Here is a 15,086-nt window from a genome sequence, read left to right as displayed (position 1 = left end):
TACCGGCATTATCCAGGGAGGAAACAGGGGACAGCGTTTGTATGGAAAAACGGCGGTGTGGAATCCTTTTAATGGACATAGTGAAATGACTCATGGAAGGAAAAGTTTTTTAATCATTATAATTAATAACATAACCTAAAAATATTGGTCACTAGTAATTGACGTACGCAACTCCTTTGCGTCAAAATTCATTGATCACGTGTGAATCGCACATTATTCCGGGATAAAAAGTATTCTATGTCCTTTTTTCGGGACTCAAAGTATATCCATACCAAATTTCAGCAATATCGGTTCAGCGGTTTGGGCGTGAAGAGGTAACAGACAATCACACTTTCGCCTTCATAATACTAGTATATCTTCTACCAACTTATCTTTTAATAATCTCCTTTCAGAAACTTTTTTGTCTTAATGCGGAGAAAAGTAAAAAAGTCAATTTATCATCCGTGATCTACAAATGGGAGTCCAACCATCGAATTTTCGCAGACCAATTAACTTTATCTGAAAAAATTAAAAGCCCAGATAAAAGTTTCAAAGTTTCATCGTTAACGATCTGATATGTTTGTTACTAATGAAAAAGAAAAGCCGTGCTAATAGGCTGACCGCTGATGTTTAGGTGTAAAAAATAACTGAACTATCTTGAAAAGATCATTGTACAACAGAAAATCTATTAATGTACAACTTAATAACTATTTTTAATATGTTTTCACTTGTTGTCATAATGAAACCTGACACAAACAAGGTTTAGATTTAAAATACTTGGCCACATTTTTATAATATTTTTCATTGCTCGGTGTCCTTTCTGCTCGTCTAATTCAAGTCTACGTGAGGGAACTCCTTTATAACATGCGTAGGTACTTGGTGTATTTTATAATTAAAAACGTAAACGCTTTTAATTTTCGAGGAGTAACTAGGGTTTTATTTTTGACCATTTTAATTATATGTATCTACTAGCTTAGCCGGTATATATATATTATATATACGGTATAAATTATTTCTACCATCAATGTAAAAGTAGATAAAAACCTATTTCAGATCTAACGAATTTACATACAAAATTTCATTAAAATAGGTAAGACTTGAGAATTTTATATACCTATTGCTTAGATTCTTTTAGAGATAAATTTTAATGAACATTTTATAGATCACATCTTCCAATTTATTAAATAAGGTTAAGGCAGATTGAACCAAGAAATCATGTTGTCCCATATAAAATTTGAACACCCTTTTCACCACATTGGAATTTCGAAAAACTCCTACTAGCCTGCGTGATCTAGGCTGTACGTTACTACCACAGTAGTCAAGGCCAAGTATAATAATAATAAACTACGACTTTTTAACAGTTGGCCTTCAAAGGAACGTGGCCTTCTATGGTGCATGGTCGTTACATAAATTTAGGCTTTTTGCTGTATTTTAAGCTATGTTTTAAGTTTATAAAAAGACGAGCCCGATCCGTCCAATGGTTTGGGCTATGCGTTGATAGATCACTATGTCAATCAGTCAGTCACCTTTGAGTTTTATATATATATAGATTTTTTATGAACTTCAAACATGGCCAATCTAAATCTACTATCCATGGTATCTAGATAAATTATGCTAAAACCTTCTCTCTGATCCTGATGTATTGAAAATTTAAAAACGACTTTATATTCTTTGAAATTAAAGTTAGATACTCGTATACTATGCAGTAAATTTAACGCTCAATGTCGTCTTAAATATATTTTATGGTTAACCCTACAATAATAAATTTATGAGTTCATTCGATTATTGGCCACAAAACTCTAACACTTAATCTCTGTCTGATGGTAGATCTAAAGCACGTTAATTCCCTTGTAAGTGCAGATTTCTTGCAATTTATATGCAGACTTTTATTGTACTGAAATGAAATTATTCACTGTGTTTTCTAAAATGTGGCCTGTGCGAATTTCTTATGCCGGTTTTGAGTTGATTGAAGTTTTTTTTTTTTAAGTTTGAAGTTGGACAGTTATCATTTAACAATTTTAATTTTAAAAACAAATAAAAATATATTTTTTATAAAACCTTTGGCCCGGTAAGGAATAAAACAGTATCTAGATATTATTATTCAAAATAATATAATTATATAATTATTCAAATAATTCATCAAGCCCTACACGCTCACCGGCGAACGAGACACAATAGAACAATGATATTCTATGTTACTAACGTAACTAGATTGGAAGTTTACGGTAGCAACGCGTTGCCACTTCGAAGATGCCTGCAGGCATATCTCACATACATAATGACATAACGAATATATGACTTGACATTGTCTTTTGAACAAAAAAATGGTTACGCATTTCTGAGAATCTTTTGTAAGACATTGCTACTCTAGTATTTTAGAAACTCATTGCAATAGAATATCTAATTGTGTCTCGTTTTTCCTCGATCGACGGGTTAAACTTAATTACAAGCTTCTTCCATACCGTATAGTTCTAATCTGCCAGCCCTAGCAAACAGGCGGGGTGCAGCGGTGATTTCGGTGGGTAATTAGCGATGAAGATTTACGGGTAAATTAATAGTCCGAGACAGTTACGGGCGCCGACGAAATTACTACAGCGTCCATCATAAACCCCCAGGGCTGGTAAAAATTACGAAAAAGTGTGCAATTTTATTTTTATGGATGAATTTTGCAGTCTTTTTAGATTAAAAAAAAACTTGAGAGTGTCAAGTCACACCCGAATGGATCGAAATTATTTCTTATGTTCAAAAAACCTGAATATATTATACATTATACACTAAAAAGTTATTAAAAAAACGCCATCTATTTCACGCCCAGGAATACTAACAACGCGTCACTGTTTATTCAAAAACGCCATCTATTTGACGCACAGGTACGCCCCCTGCCCGTACCATGCAGGTACTAATAAAAAAGTGTCGAGGTCAAATATCTAGCCTCCTTTACGCCGAACGCGCGATAAGGAACTTCGTTCCAAAAATCTCAAGTCACGGTGTTTGTTGCCTAACTCCTAAGGATAGGACGAATTTTGATGAAAATCTACTTATCAGGTAGATCTGAGATTCGAATTCAGAATCTAAAAGACGAGGGTCTGAAAAGTAGTCATTACAACGTCTGAAATACAAAACATTTTTGTATGAGCAAATTAATGTCGCTGGGGCAAGCACCCCATTCAAATCACGAAAAAATTTATCTTTCAGGGCTGCTACATTGACAGTTACCAGTGGCATGTGCAAAACTTCCCTTCTGAAACTCGAGCGAGCCCAGAGGTCACTTCTGAAAGTAGCCCTGTTCCTTCCATATTACCATCCAACTAACGACCTCTATTTGAAATGGAAGGTATTAACCGTCCGTCAACTCTTTATATTAAAAGTTATTATAAAACAACACCCACTTGTAACTTTTAATCCAAATCTACAGATCCGTCGAAGAGATAGAGTTTGTCATGTGCCTCTATATAAAACCACCTTTGCCCAAAAATTTTTCTGTTTCCTTGGACTCAAACTTTACAACAATTTAAATCGGATCTTAACCATATATCCTTTAAACAAAATTAAATGTAAATTTACAGTCATGGATTGGTTGCAAAAGTTAAATTACAAAAGTACCGAAAATTTAATTCACATTAATAACTAGTTGTTAATTTAGTTTTACTTGTTTGTCTATCTTTTATGGCCATCCTCTGAGCAGACGACCTTGACCATACATTTGCCGAGATCGCACGAAAATCCTATTTTCTTACTTATTTAACGGCTAATTACAAACGGAAAATATGTAGTTTATGAAATTGGCGTGTGTTTCAAATAAACGTAATTTGTAAATACTAGGGAAACACTGAATGTATGCTTGAATTTAAATAAATTGGTATTACTTTGGAAGCTGATATCATCCGGGAAGACAATCCCCAGCTGTCACCCCGGGGGACAGGGGTAAAGGGGACTACTGGGAACAATCCTCTTTTATCATTATGTTTTTTTTTTTTTTCATTTGTCTCTAATAATTCCGTATCCGTAACTATTGATTTGTCTCACTATATTGTCCGAGGTTGGGGACCTGGTGATTTGTACCACAGGCTTTGGCCTAACACAAACAACAGCTCCTCACAGACCTATGTATGTACTATGCTGATCAAAAATGTTAGGTATCTTAAGACTTTTTGTGAGGAAAAATAAATAAAATAAATAGTTACCTCCATATTATAAGGGACACATACACATTACACACCCTAATGTAAAATTACTTTGTTTTGTTACAGCCTGTATAATAATATGAATTTAACTTTAAAAAGACTAGAGAAGCCAAGAGTTTTTTAACAAGCCTTTATAAGCTTGGGCTGTTGTAATGTATGTAACGGAAACTTTGAGCATGATTTTTATCATCTGCAGTGGTCTAATAATAATAATAATTAGACTCTAATTCATTAGAAACTTTGCATACGTATTTGGAGCCAATGACAATGCAATAATTTGTAAAAATAAAAAAACGTGTCTTTTTTAGTTTTTTTTAACTCTTATTTATTATTTCTAAGTAATTTATGAAAAGAATAGGTATTCTATGCCTTTCTCAATTCAATAGTATTACTCCTGATAATAATTATAATAAGCGACTATACTATATAATACACGACCATACTATAGTGAATAGTCTTTCTCGGATACTGTAAAACATTTCAGGATAGACGATTTCAGTATAGATGATACTTTGGGATTGTATAAATCAATCATACATAAAACGTTCACATTGGCTTCGACACGAAGTAGGCAATTCTGATTCAGGAAAAATATTATTGGCACTTCCAAATATCATGTACTTTTTTATGACGATCTCTCTTGTTTTATTAAAGTCGAAATCCTTTATGTTGGGAGATAAAGTTTACTTTGTATGGAATTTTCTACGACTTTCTACGCCAGTTCACGCGGTGCGTTGCGTCAGCGTTGCGTCAACGCAGCGCTGCCGTTGAGTTGTTTTAAAACATACAATTAATAACCAAGGTATTCACACGGCGCGCTGCGTCGTGACAGCAGCCGGCTATGCGTCCAAATTTTTGCGTTGCGGCGATGCAACGCAATGCGTGGACTGGCTCTTATTCTCGTTACGAGTATGCTTGAGCGATACAGACGTGTGAGCCAGTTAATTAATTTGTACTGATTCCATGTGTATATGGATTTTCAAATAGAGAAAACGAATTTGGAAATTGAATACAGAAAACGTGCCAGCCTAAACAATCGAACATAAGTAAAATATTCGTCATATTTGGTATTCTCAAAAAAAATCTTTGCAGCAAACAAATCATTTAGTTTCTTGTAAACGGCCTAGGCGTTCCATTGGCTGATGTCCGCTAGATGGCTGAAACGTAGCGAATAGCGATTAAATGCGTGGAGTCGTCATGTGGAAGACTCACTAGGTTGTAACAATTTATTATAGTTCAGTTGCAACCACAACTATTGAGCTAAAAAAATACAGAGATATAAACGCACCATTAAAATATGTGTACAGTCAATCTACAAATAGTTCTTGGTATTTAATTGTATTTTATTTAAAAAAAACTATCTTCTCTTGCTAACGCTGTATTGCCAAAATATTCGATGTAAACTATATGCTTGAGGTCACTGTTATTATGTCAGGTTTTATTATTATATAGACAATATATTGATTATTTAGGCTTTATTATAGACAAAAAAATTATGTCACGCCGATAATATCAGAAAAACTTGGATAGCGTGATTTAGGGTTGTGCCCCAATGGATGCTACAACGTTATACTATCAAGAATGAACTAACAAAATACTCAGACTCACTCACTGGCTAATACTCAGAACAACACAATCGGTCCAACCGTTTCGAAGGAGCTCAGAATAGCATCGCGACGCAACAATTTTGTATATAACAATTTTGCCCTGGTTGCACTTCAAAATCTGTGATCACAATTCTACAACCTACTTAGTCGATTCCGCTGCCCAAACGCGATGAAATTAAGATAATATTCAATTCTGGAACAATCCGGATTGTCCAAAAGTCTCCTAAAACCACGGATTGTCTTTGTAAAGATAAGATAGTTGCCTCATTATCATATTAATTTGCATTTCACAAAAGGCGCGGTTACCGGATTTTCATAACGGATCTGGATTAAGGGAGGGCGCACAAAGACTTTTTACACGTGGAATGGATCTTTGTTACCGTATTTCGACGGTAAAAAAATGCGAAAGTCCGTCTCTTTGTTACATAGACCATTACACTTAAGCCGTTAAACCGATTTCGATAAAAAGTATGCAAAATACTTCAGATCCCGAGAGGAGACAAGAGATTTAGAGGAATAAAGGTTTTTTTTATGAAATAAGGGGGCAAACGAGCAAACGGGTCACCTGATGGAAAGCAACTTCCGTCTCCCATGGACACTCGCAGCATCAGAAGAGCTACAGGTGCGTTGCCGGCATTTTAAGAGGTAATAGGGTAATAGAGGAGGGTAGGGAAGGGAAGGGGATAGGAGAGGGTAGGGAAGGGAATAGGGTAGGGGATTGAGCCTCCGGTAAACTCACTCACTCGGCGAAACACAGCGCAAGCCGATTTTCTGTGAGAACGTGGTATTTCTCGTGTTTCTTCGTACCGAAGCATGGCTCTCCCACCTATAAGGTAGTTTTTATCCCGAAAAATGTACGGTTTCGGCGAGCTAAACGAAGTTGCGGACGTCATCTTTGGAGTATAAAAATCTTTGGATACCTAACAATTATTAAGCAACCTATTGATAGACAGACAGACCATAGCTTAAGGCGAGGTCTTATCTCAATCCAAAACGATAACCTTTCAAACAACCAAAGACCAAGCTTGTGCGCATCGCAGTAAGATTCATTTTAGCTTAGCATAAAATTGTAGTTTCTAGGGGCGGATCTTCTCTATTTTTCATGTGTTTTTTAAATATCTTTCTAAATAAATTAATTAAGAAAAAAGATTGTTCGGTTCAGACCTTTTTTAAAATAGATTAATTTACAATTTTTTAAAATAAAATGTAAGTTATTTCTTGTTAATACTTATATTTCGATGACAAAGAGTTTTGTCAGCTAGGTGAGTTTGTAAATTAATAACAGCGAAAGTATTACTTTTTATTAAAAATGTTTATGGCTTAAATCCATTTAAATATTGTGCTCTATATCTCATATTTTTTACATTTCATTATTATATTGGAACTATTTAAATCGGGTGTCAAGAAATAACAAAATGGGGGTTCACCTCGCCTTAAACTATTTTGTTCATTTTCAATCTTTGTATTTTTGTGTAAATTATTAGCAGTGTCAATTTTAAACTTTTTAAAATAGAAGTTGTATCTTATCCTTAGTACAACATTAATTAATTTGTTACAAGCAGAAAAAAACATTAAACATTTTCTTGCGTGATTACTCCACTCAAAATCTTATTTCTCGAGAAAATCTCGTTTAATGAACACATTGTGTGAGCCAAGCTTTATCCATTAGGGCGCGATGATGCTGCGAAAAGCGATTATTCAGGATAGGTTCGGGAATAATCGTTTACTCACCGAGCCTCACAAAGGAAATATTATTATTAATAAGTAGGCGACATCTTGTTAAATGTCTTACGCCGTATCTTTAAACGTAAAATTATGTAAAGTTTCTAAAGTAAATTTTGGCAGTAGGTGCTATATTGTAGCACCTGCCACCTATTTAGTACTTATACGATTTTGATAAAAGTATTAATTTTCTGTATTGCTTATTTTATCTTGGTCCGGAGGCTCTAGTGTCCTAAAATACAGGCTACGCCTAGTTAAATCAGTCTCTCTGAAAACCTATATTTTATGTAGCAATGTCAACTTCATCAGTGCTGTAATTTTGTAGTGAGAAAATAAACAAATCTAATTTATATGATTTTGAATGTACTGTAACTTCTTATTGGAAATTCATGTTTCACAGTAATAATATACACTTTTCATGCACTTATTCCCACAAAATCAGCATCACGTGTGATGATGATTTTGTCGAAACCGGTCGTGTAAAACATTAAAATTGTAATAAAATAAAGTAATAAAGTGGAATAAGTGCATGAAAAGTGTATATTATTACTATGAAAAATTTAATTTATAACAATAAAAAGTTGAAAATTACAGAAGCACCTATAGCAAAGACATGCAAGTTCCGAAATCCCCAGTTTAATGGCCAATGCTCATGACATTTAGAATCGACTGAAGTCGTCTAACGTCTTATCACGTACTATTTAGTAATCTGTGGTCGTGTTCAAGTCTTCAAGACGCAAGAACTGGTCATGCTAAGTACTCACATACGGTTTTGCTTGATAGTTCCACTCCAAATCGAGCAATAACCACCGTGTGGACCGCAAAACTGACAGCTCGAAGGCTCGCTTCGAGCCGGCTCGATGGAATTAAATATGTCAAATATGTAATTTCCTTCGATTCGGAGTAAAACTATTGAGCAAAGCCTTGATTACTTAGCATTAGAGTAACTTTGGGTTGTTTCAAAAACAAATGACATCATATGGCAATTCTAGAAAGACATGATTGAGAACGTCGTTTTATTTTGCATTATTGAAATGTCAAACAATACTAAATTCAATATTGCTCAATAACAATATTTATTTAAGTATATTATGAAACAGACTGTTACACAATGCTATATTACATTTTCTCAGAATTTTGGTTAAAAGAAATACGTTTCGTTTTTTCTGCAAAAATTGTAGACGGATGATAAATTACCTTTCCATTACTTTCTAGAATAGTCGTAGTTGTTAGAGGTTTCATTACGCTTCATATTCACGTTTAAGGTTGTGTCACATCATCTTAGAATCGTATCGTAAACGTTATCACCTCGTACGGTATTGGACATTGGTATAGATATATATAAAAGAATCGTATCGTAACTTGATTACGTTACGATTTCTTTTTTTACGATTTTACGAGAGCATGTTACGCGGCAAGGTGATGACCATGACCTCCGATCAGCCCCCGTAGACAAGTGGCAAAACGCTTACGCTAACGTTAACGCTAGCGCTACAAAATGTATGGATTTGACATTAGTATTCGCTAGCGAAGCGATGACTTATGTCAAATTGCATACATTTTGTAGCGCTAGCGTTAGCGTTAGCGTTAGCGCTTTGCCACTTGTCTACAGGCCCTGATCCTCGAGGCACGCGAACGCTAAAAATGCCATTTTAGGGTCAAATCAGACAACGCGACGCGGAGATGCATTTCTAAATACTGACTTTACTGATTTCAATTGCGTGAGACGTCTTTCACATCTGTCAAATCCATACAAATTTATAAATGCATCTACGTGTCGCATTTTGGTCTGAATTGACCCTTATGAGCTAAACTAAAAAGGCCGGCAACGCACCTGCAGCTCTTCTGATGTTGTGAGTGTCCATGGGCGACGGTAGTTGCTTACCATCAGGTGACCCGTTTGCTCGTTTGCCCCCTTATTTAATAAAAAAAAACTCAATTTATACCGACTGGTTTTGGAACGAGGTTCCTTATCGCGCGTTCGGCGTCAACAGAACGATATTTGACCTCGACACTTTTTTATTGGTACCTGCATGGTAGGGGCTGAGGGCGTTGATAGAATTCCTGGGCGTCAATAGATGGCTTTTATTAATGATTTTTTGAGTGTATAATATTATGTATACAGGTTTTTAGAACATAAGAAATAACTTTGTTCCATTCGGGTGTCCCTTGACACCTCTCAAGGTTTTATTTTCTACCGACCGATGCCGCCACTGCTTTGTAGTGGCGTAGAGCAAAATTGAATATATTCAATGGTTCATAAAGTAGCCTTTATTTGAATTTCTGTCGGTCGCGTGCAACTAAGACCGGAATGCCGCCAACCGATAGTATGTCGCTGTAAGTCTTAACTCATGGCGCACAGAAATAAAATATTAGAGTGTATCGTATGCATAGTAGTGGTGTACCTCAAGGCTCGCTACTTGGGCCTTTACTATTTATAATATATGTAAATGACATTGATTCCTGCTTAAAGTTCGCAAAACTATTATGTTTTGCATATGATATGAAAATTTACGCTATTATAACTTCATCTGTAGATGTTCTTAACTTTCAATCAGACCTTTCCAACCTTGAAAATTATTGCAAAATTAATAAACTAGATCTTAATCCCAGCAAATGTTCAATAATAACGTATACTCGGAAGCGTTTTGCCATAAACGCAAATTACTCATTAAGAGGCCAAATCTTATCCAGGTCGAGCTGTGTTCGTGATCTAGGCGTACATCACGATTGCAAGCTAATTTTTTATACTCAGATTGAGGCGATTATTAACAAATCTTCCAAGGCCTTGGGGTTTGTGATACGAATGTCAAACTGAAGCGAAAACTTTAAGAATGTTGTACTGCACATATGTCAGAAGTCACCTTGAGTATGCCTCGCAGGTGTGGAGTCCTTAATATCATAAATATATAGAACGTATAGAGGCGATCCAAAAACGTTTTATCAAATATATGTGCTATCATCAAAAAATAGCATACCATTCGGACAACTATCTAAGCCTATGTAAGAAATTTCATATCCTACCATTACATGCAAAACTCGACGCATGATAGCTGACTGTACTTTACTATTAAAGACGATGTCAAATGAGTTAGACTGTCCGCAACTACTTTCTAAATTCTCGATTAATGTCCCCACTAAATTCACCAGGTTCAAAACCCACCAATAGCTGTACCAATAGCATCTACTAACTACAGACAAAATTCGTATGTTGTGAGAGTGAGTCGCAACTTCAACAAGCTATGCCGGGATTATGATCTTGACGTATTCACTACAAAGGCAACGTCGATTAGAAACAGGCTGACCTGTAAATTTTTTGATAATTTGATTTCCTAAAATCTGTTTCAGTTGAAACCATATTACTTATTTTATTGTGAGTAGCATGTTGTTCTCTTTGGTTTTTTGGCCATACCATCGTTTAAACCTTTTGCTATAAGTACTTGTTTTTGCATGTATCCTATTTAAGAAACATTTGTATATAATGTAATTAAGACCGTTCACAATATCATGTATAATTTTATCTGTTACTTAGAGGTGAAAACTTGTAATTGGCTTTCTGATAATCATACATAAAATTGCCACCGACATTACTTAGCTGTAAGTTTTCCATGTTATATAAATAAGTAAATAAATAAATTACGTCGCATTATATTGTATGCGTTTGACATTGCTGACGTAATAATTTTATTTATTTATTTAATTCAGGCATCTTGGCCCATATTATAAATACCTTATAGACTAACATACATACAATTATACTAAAAACTAACACTAACACTAAAACACTAAACACGTATTGTCTGCGACGTGGGGCGCGACGTGTTCGGAAGTCGTCCTCGGAACCTCCTGTAGACGACTCCGATCGGCCAGAACTCCTCCTTCTCGAAGGTCGGTAGATGGTGCGGTAATAATTCGGTATGGAGTGCTTGGACATTAGATACTATTGACTGTTCTCACCTGCCGATGCTGATGAAGCACATGTGCATGATGCTGGCGGAGCAGGCCAGCACGTCGCACGTCACGTACACGTTACACCACACCACACCCAGCGGCCAGTAGCCTGCGCACACACAGGGGCAGAAACAGACATTGATGACATGACTTACAGAAAATAGTGTACTATCAGAGAAGTTGATTCCTAGGCAGATGGGGGACCTACGTAATTTCGTCGCGTTATGTCAAACCCAGCCCAGATCACGACCTACATTGAATTAACATAATTCGACCAAATGCCGTAGATCCGTCAACTGCCAACTGCCTATCAATAAATTTTTTCGATGGTGCACAATATACATGCGCCTATTTAAACGGGATTTAAAGTCATGGACAGCGTATATCCATTTCATTTTTTTTCAGTTTATTGCCTTATTAAAATTCAGCCCCTTTATATTACAAACTAGATGAAGCCCGCAACTCCGTTGCGCCAAAATTCGTTTATCGTACGAGAGCCGTACATTTTTCCGGGGTAAAAAGTATCCTATGTTTTTCCTGGGACTCAAAGTATCTCCATAGCCAACAAACCGATTCAACGGTTAATGCATGAAGAGGTAACAGACAGACAGACACACTTTCCCATTTATAATATTATAGTACATGGACTATGGATAAAAATAAAACATTTGTAAAAGTGCCTATTACATAAGAACGAAATCTAAGTTCATCGTAGAGGGTCTACGCCGTAGGCAAACTGTGCTACGAGTAAGCGCTACGTGCATTATGTAATAATTTATTATTATAAATATAATGTACTGCATCTAATCAAATGATATAATACTTATTATCCTGTGACCCTAATATCATTGTCAACCTGCAGGTGCTTCGGCTTTTCGGAAGAAAGTTCCAAAAACTGCCATTACTTAAATTTGGCCTCACGATCACGACGTTATTTATTGCTCATTTATCGAAGTGAAAAAGAATAAAATATTTAAATTGCTTTAACTTTTTTATGAAACTTTTAGTGCCTTATCACACTGGCGATTAGCGAGCAATTTGAAAGCGACGCGACTGCGCAGCGCACACGCCGCGATTGCGCGGCGTGCACGTCGCGACAGCGCAGCGTCGTCGCGGCGTGGCGTGGACGCCATTTGTACACTCGTCTACACAGATTATTATTATATATAGTAGACTCGTCTAGGGAGTGACGTCAGAATCCATTTTGCTGCCGAGTGTCCAAAACGCCGAAGGCAAGCTGCGTGCACGCCGCGCAATCGCGGCGCCATCGCGGCGTATGCGCTGCGCAGTCGCGTCGCTTTCAAATCGCTCGCTAATCGCCAGTTTGATAAGGCCCTTACAGCATATGGGCACAACAGTAAAACATGAGAAAGCCTTATGAATAGCATTACTTCTACAATATTCCTGAATGTTCCAGAATATCACCACTCACCAGTCACATTTCATTTCTTATATTTTAATTAAAAGTGAGCACATAAACCCATTAATGCACGAGAGTCATTTGAGTAATGAAGTATGATGAAAAATTACTGAAGAGCATTAATTACTAAATAACCTTGCGCGGCGTCATGTTTTATTTGCGAACCCAGCCTTTTCTGTAATGGTGTATTTGATTATTTTTATTTAAATTTTAATAATTGAAGACGTGAGTGGAAGAACACAATGAGTAACAGTAAAAAAATGGCGTTTTTTGCATAAATGGAGGCTTTAGGGCCGGAAAATTTATTTGGAATAAAAATGTGCATTTTAAGTGTAACATGATATATTAGCCAGGCGATGAAGTAGTTAAGTTACAAGGATTGTTGAAATTATAAGGGAAAAATGTGTATATGTCCGTATGTTACAAAATGTTAGGTACTAAAACATTCTCGTGGTTTCATTGCTGTTTTCGTTCTAATTAATCTTTTTTACGTATTAGAAGATACGAAATGGATTTAATTACAGTAAACTTTTACGACTGCCTTTTTTGTGTGCAGTCGGATCTTATTTTAACCCATTCTGCGTAAAATTACAGAAATACTAAAATGTTAATCCATTTCAGTATTTCTGTAATTTAACGATAACTCTGACATAAGCTGTAACTTTTATTCACAGATTTTATCAAGTAGAATAAAAGTTCAGCTATGGATTCCATCTTGTGAATACACATCATATTTTATGAACAAATTCTCCTAAATAGTATTTAATAAGCATGTAACATAGAAACACGAAAGAACCAAGGGACGACACCTTACTATAAAGCTTCAAGACTTGATATAATGTAATCTTCTTCTTCTTAGAGGTCAGTCAAAGATATTTTTGGGTGAAGAAAAGCAGAAAAATATATCTCAGTTCTAAACATGAGGCTCTTCCGAATCGCCCTGATCCTCAGTAATAAGATTTATTCGACTATCAAATGTTTTACCGGGCTTAGTTTCTGACATTTATTAGCGCTGGGGCTATCCATTATTCAAAGAGACATGCTACAGTATATAAACACGGGACAGAGTTAAATATCAAGCTTAACGAACCTATTTATTATACTTTTAGCATGCAAGCCATTTTCGTAATCTAATTACTTGATGCTTAATAAATGAAAGGTATCTTACCTAAAAATCCAGGTATGGCTCCCATAGGCATAACAAAAAGACTGACCAAGAGATCAGCAATGGCGAGCGACAGGAGAAAATAATTGGTCACATTCTGAAGTCTCTTATCTAGACACACGGCCAAACACACTAAAATGTTGCCGACCCCCCCGGCCACTATGAACAATATCACAAACAAGAAACTCCATTCGTACCCCGCACTCACTATATCCGTTTCGTTCGCGAAACTGAAACTACACTGAAAAGTCTCCTGCGCCGTTCGATTCGGGTCGCCGTCGAAAGCGTCGATGTAGAACGTCCTGTTTGGTTTACACTCGAGCACGTTCCAACTGCAGTCGACATCGGGTATCCTCAACCATAAATACTTAGATGCTTCGTCGATCGCGCTCATAATTTTGAGTTCGATGTCGCAAACGGAGTTGTTGCATCTGGTGCATGTGTAGGTGTCATTTTGTCCTGTTAGATCGCAGGAGTAGTCTACCGTCGTTCCGAAGGTCGAGCAGTTTAGGCCTGCGGTGGTGTTGGTGCACCCCTGTGACGTCACGAGCTGGCATGTCAGGTCAGGTGACGTGACATTGAGGTAGTTCATCATACCGGCGTCACATCGCGCGGCATGGCAACTAACTCGCGCCGGCGCAATCTGTAACAAAAAGAGCACTCTGTGTAATTGTTTTCTTTTGCAAGGTTCCATACCTAAAGGGTACAAACGGGACTGCCACACTCAGTGACCAATGTTTATTACTTAAATGTAATTAAAATATTATGAAAATTTTGACATAAGCCCCATTAACTGTCATACATAATAACAATACATATGTAACTTCATTTAATTGAAGTTTAATCATCATTAAATGTGTCTGAGTGCGGCAATAAGCTTTTGTCTACAATTAAAATTTAAGGGACCACTCTTAAGGGAGCTATGGGAAGAAAAAAAATTATAAATAATATTTTTTGCCCTTTTTGAACAACTTTATACGTGGGAGAGCCATGCTTCGGTACGAATGGGCCGGCTCGACCGGAGAAATACCACGTTCTCACAGAAAACCGGCGTGAAA

At 36.4% G+C, this 15,086-nt stretch overlaps 1 protein-coding gene across 1 annotated transcript in view; it reads right to left on the bottom strand.

Annotated features, from left to right (window-relative positions):
* The window catches only part of LOC121729615 (5-hydroxytryptamine receptor 2C), a 130,847-nt gene that overhangs the window by 69,372 nt on the left and 46,389 nt on the right, over positions 1–15,086 (bottom strand). The window contains exons 2-3 of the mRNA XM_042118186.1: positions 14,032–14,671; positions 11,450–11,552 (exon numbers count right to left, since the gene is read on the bottom strand). Of these exons, the coding sequence (XP_041974120.1) occupies positions 11,450–11,552; positions 14,032–14,623 (695 nt within the window). The 5' untranslated portion in view covers positions 14,624–14,671. The remainder of the gene's footprint in view (positions 1–11,449; positions 11,553–14,031; positions 14,672–15,086) is intronic.

Source organism: Aricia agestis, chromosome 8, assembly GCF_905147365.1.
Source record: "Aricia agestis chromosome 8, ilAriAges1.1, whole genome shotgun sequence".
Lineage (NCBI taxonomy): Eukaryota > Metazoa > Arthropoda > Insecta > Lepidoptera > Lycaenidae > Aricia > Aricia agestis.
The sequence above is the reverse complement of the archived record's forward strand: the minus strand, read 5'-3'. Positions and strand labels throughout refer to the sequence as shown.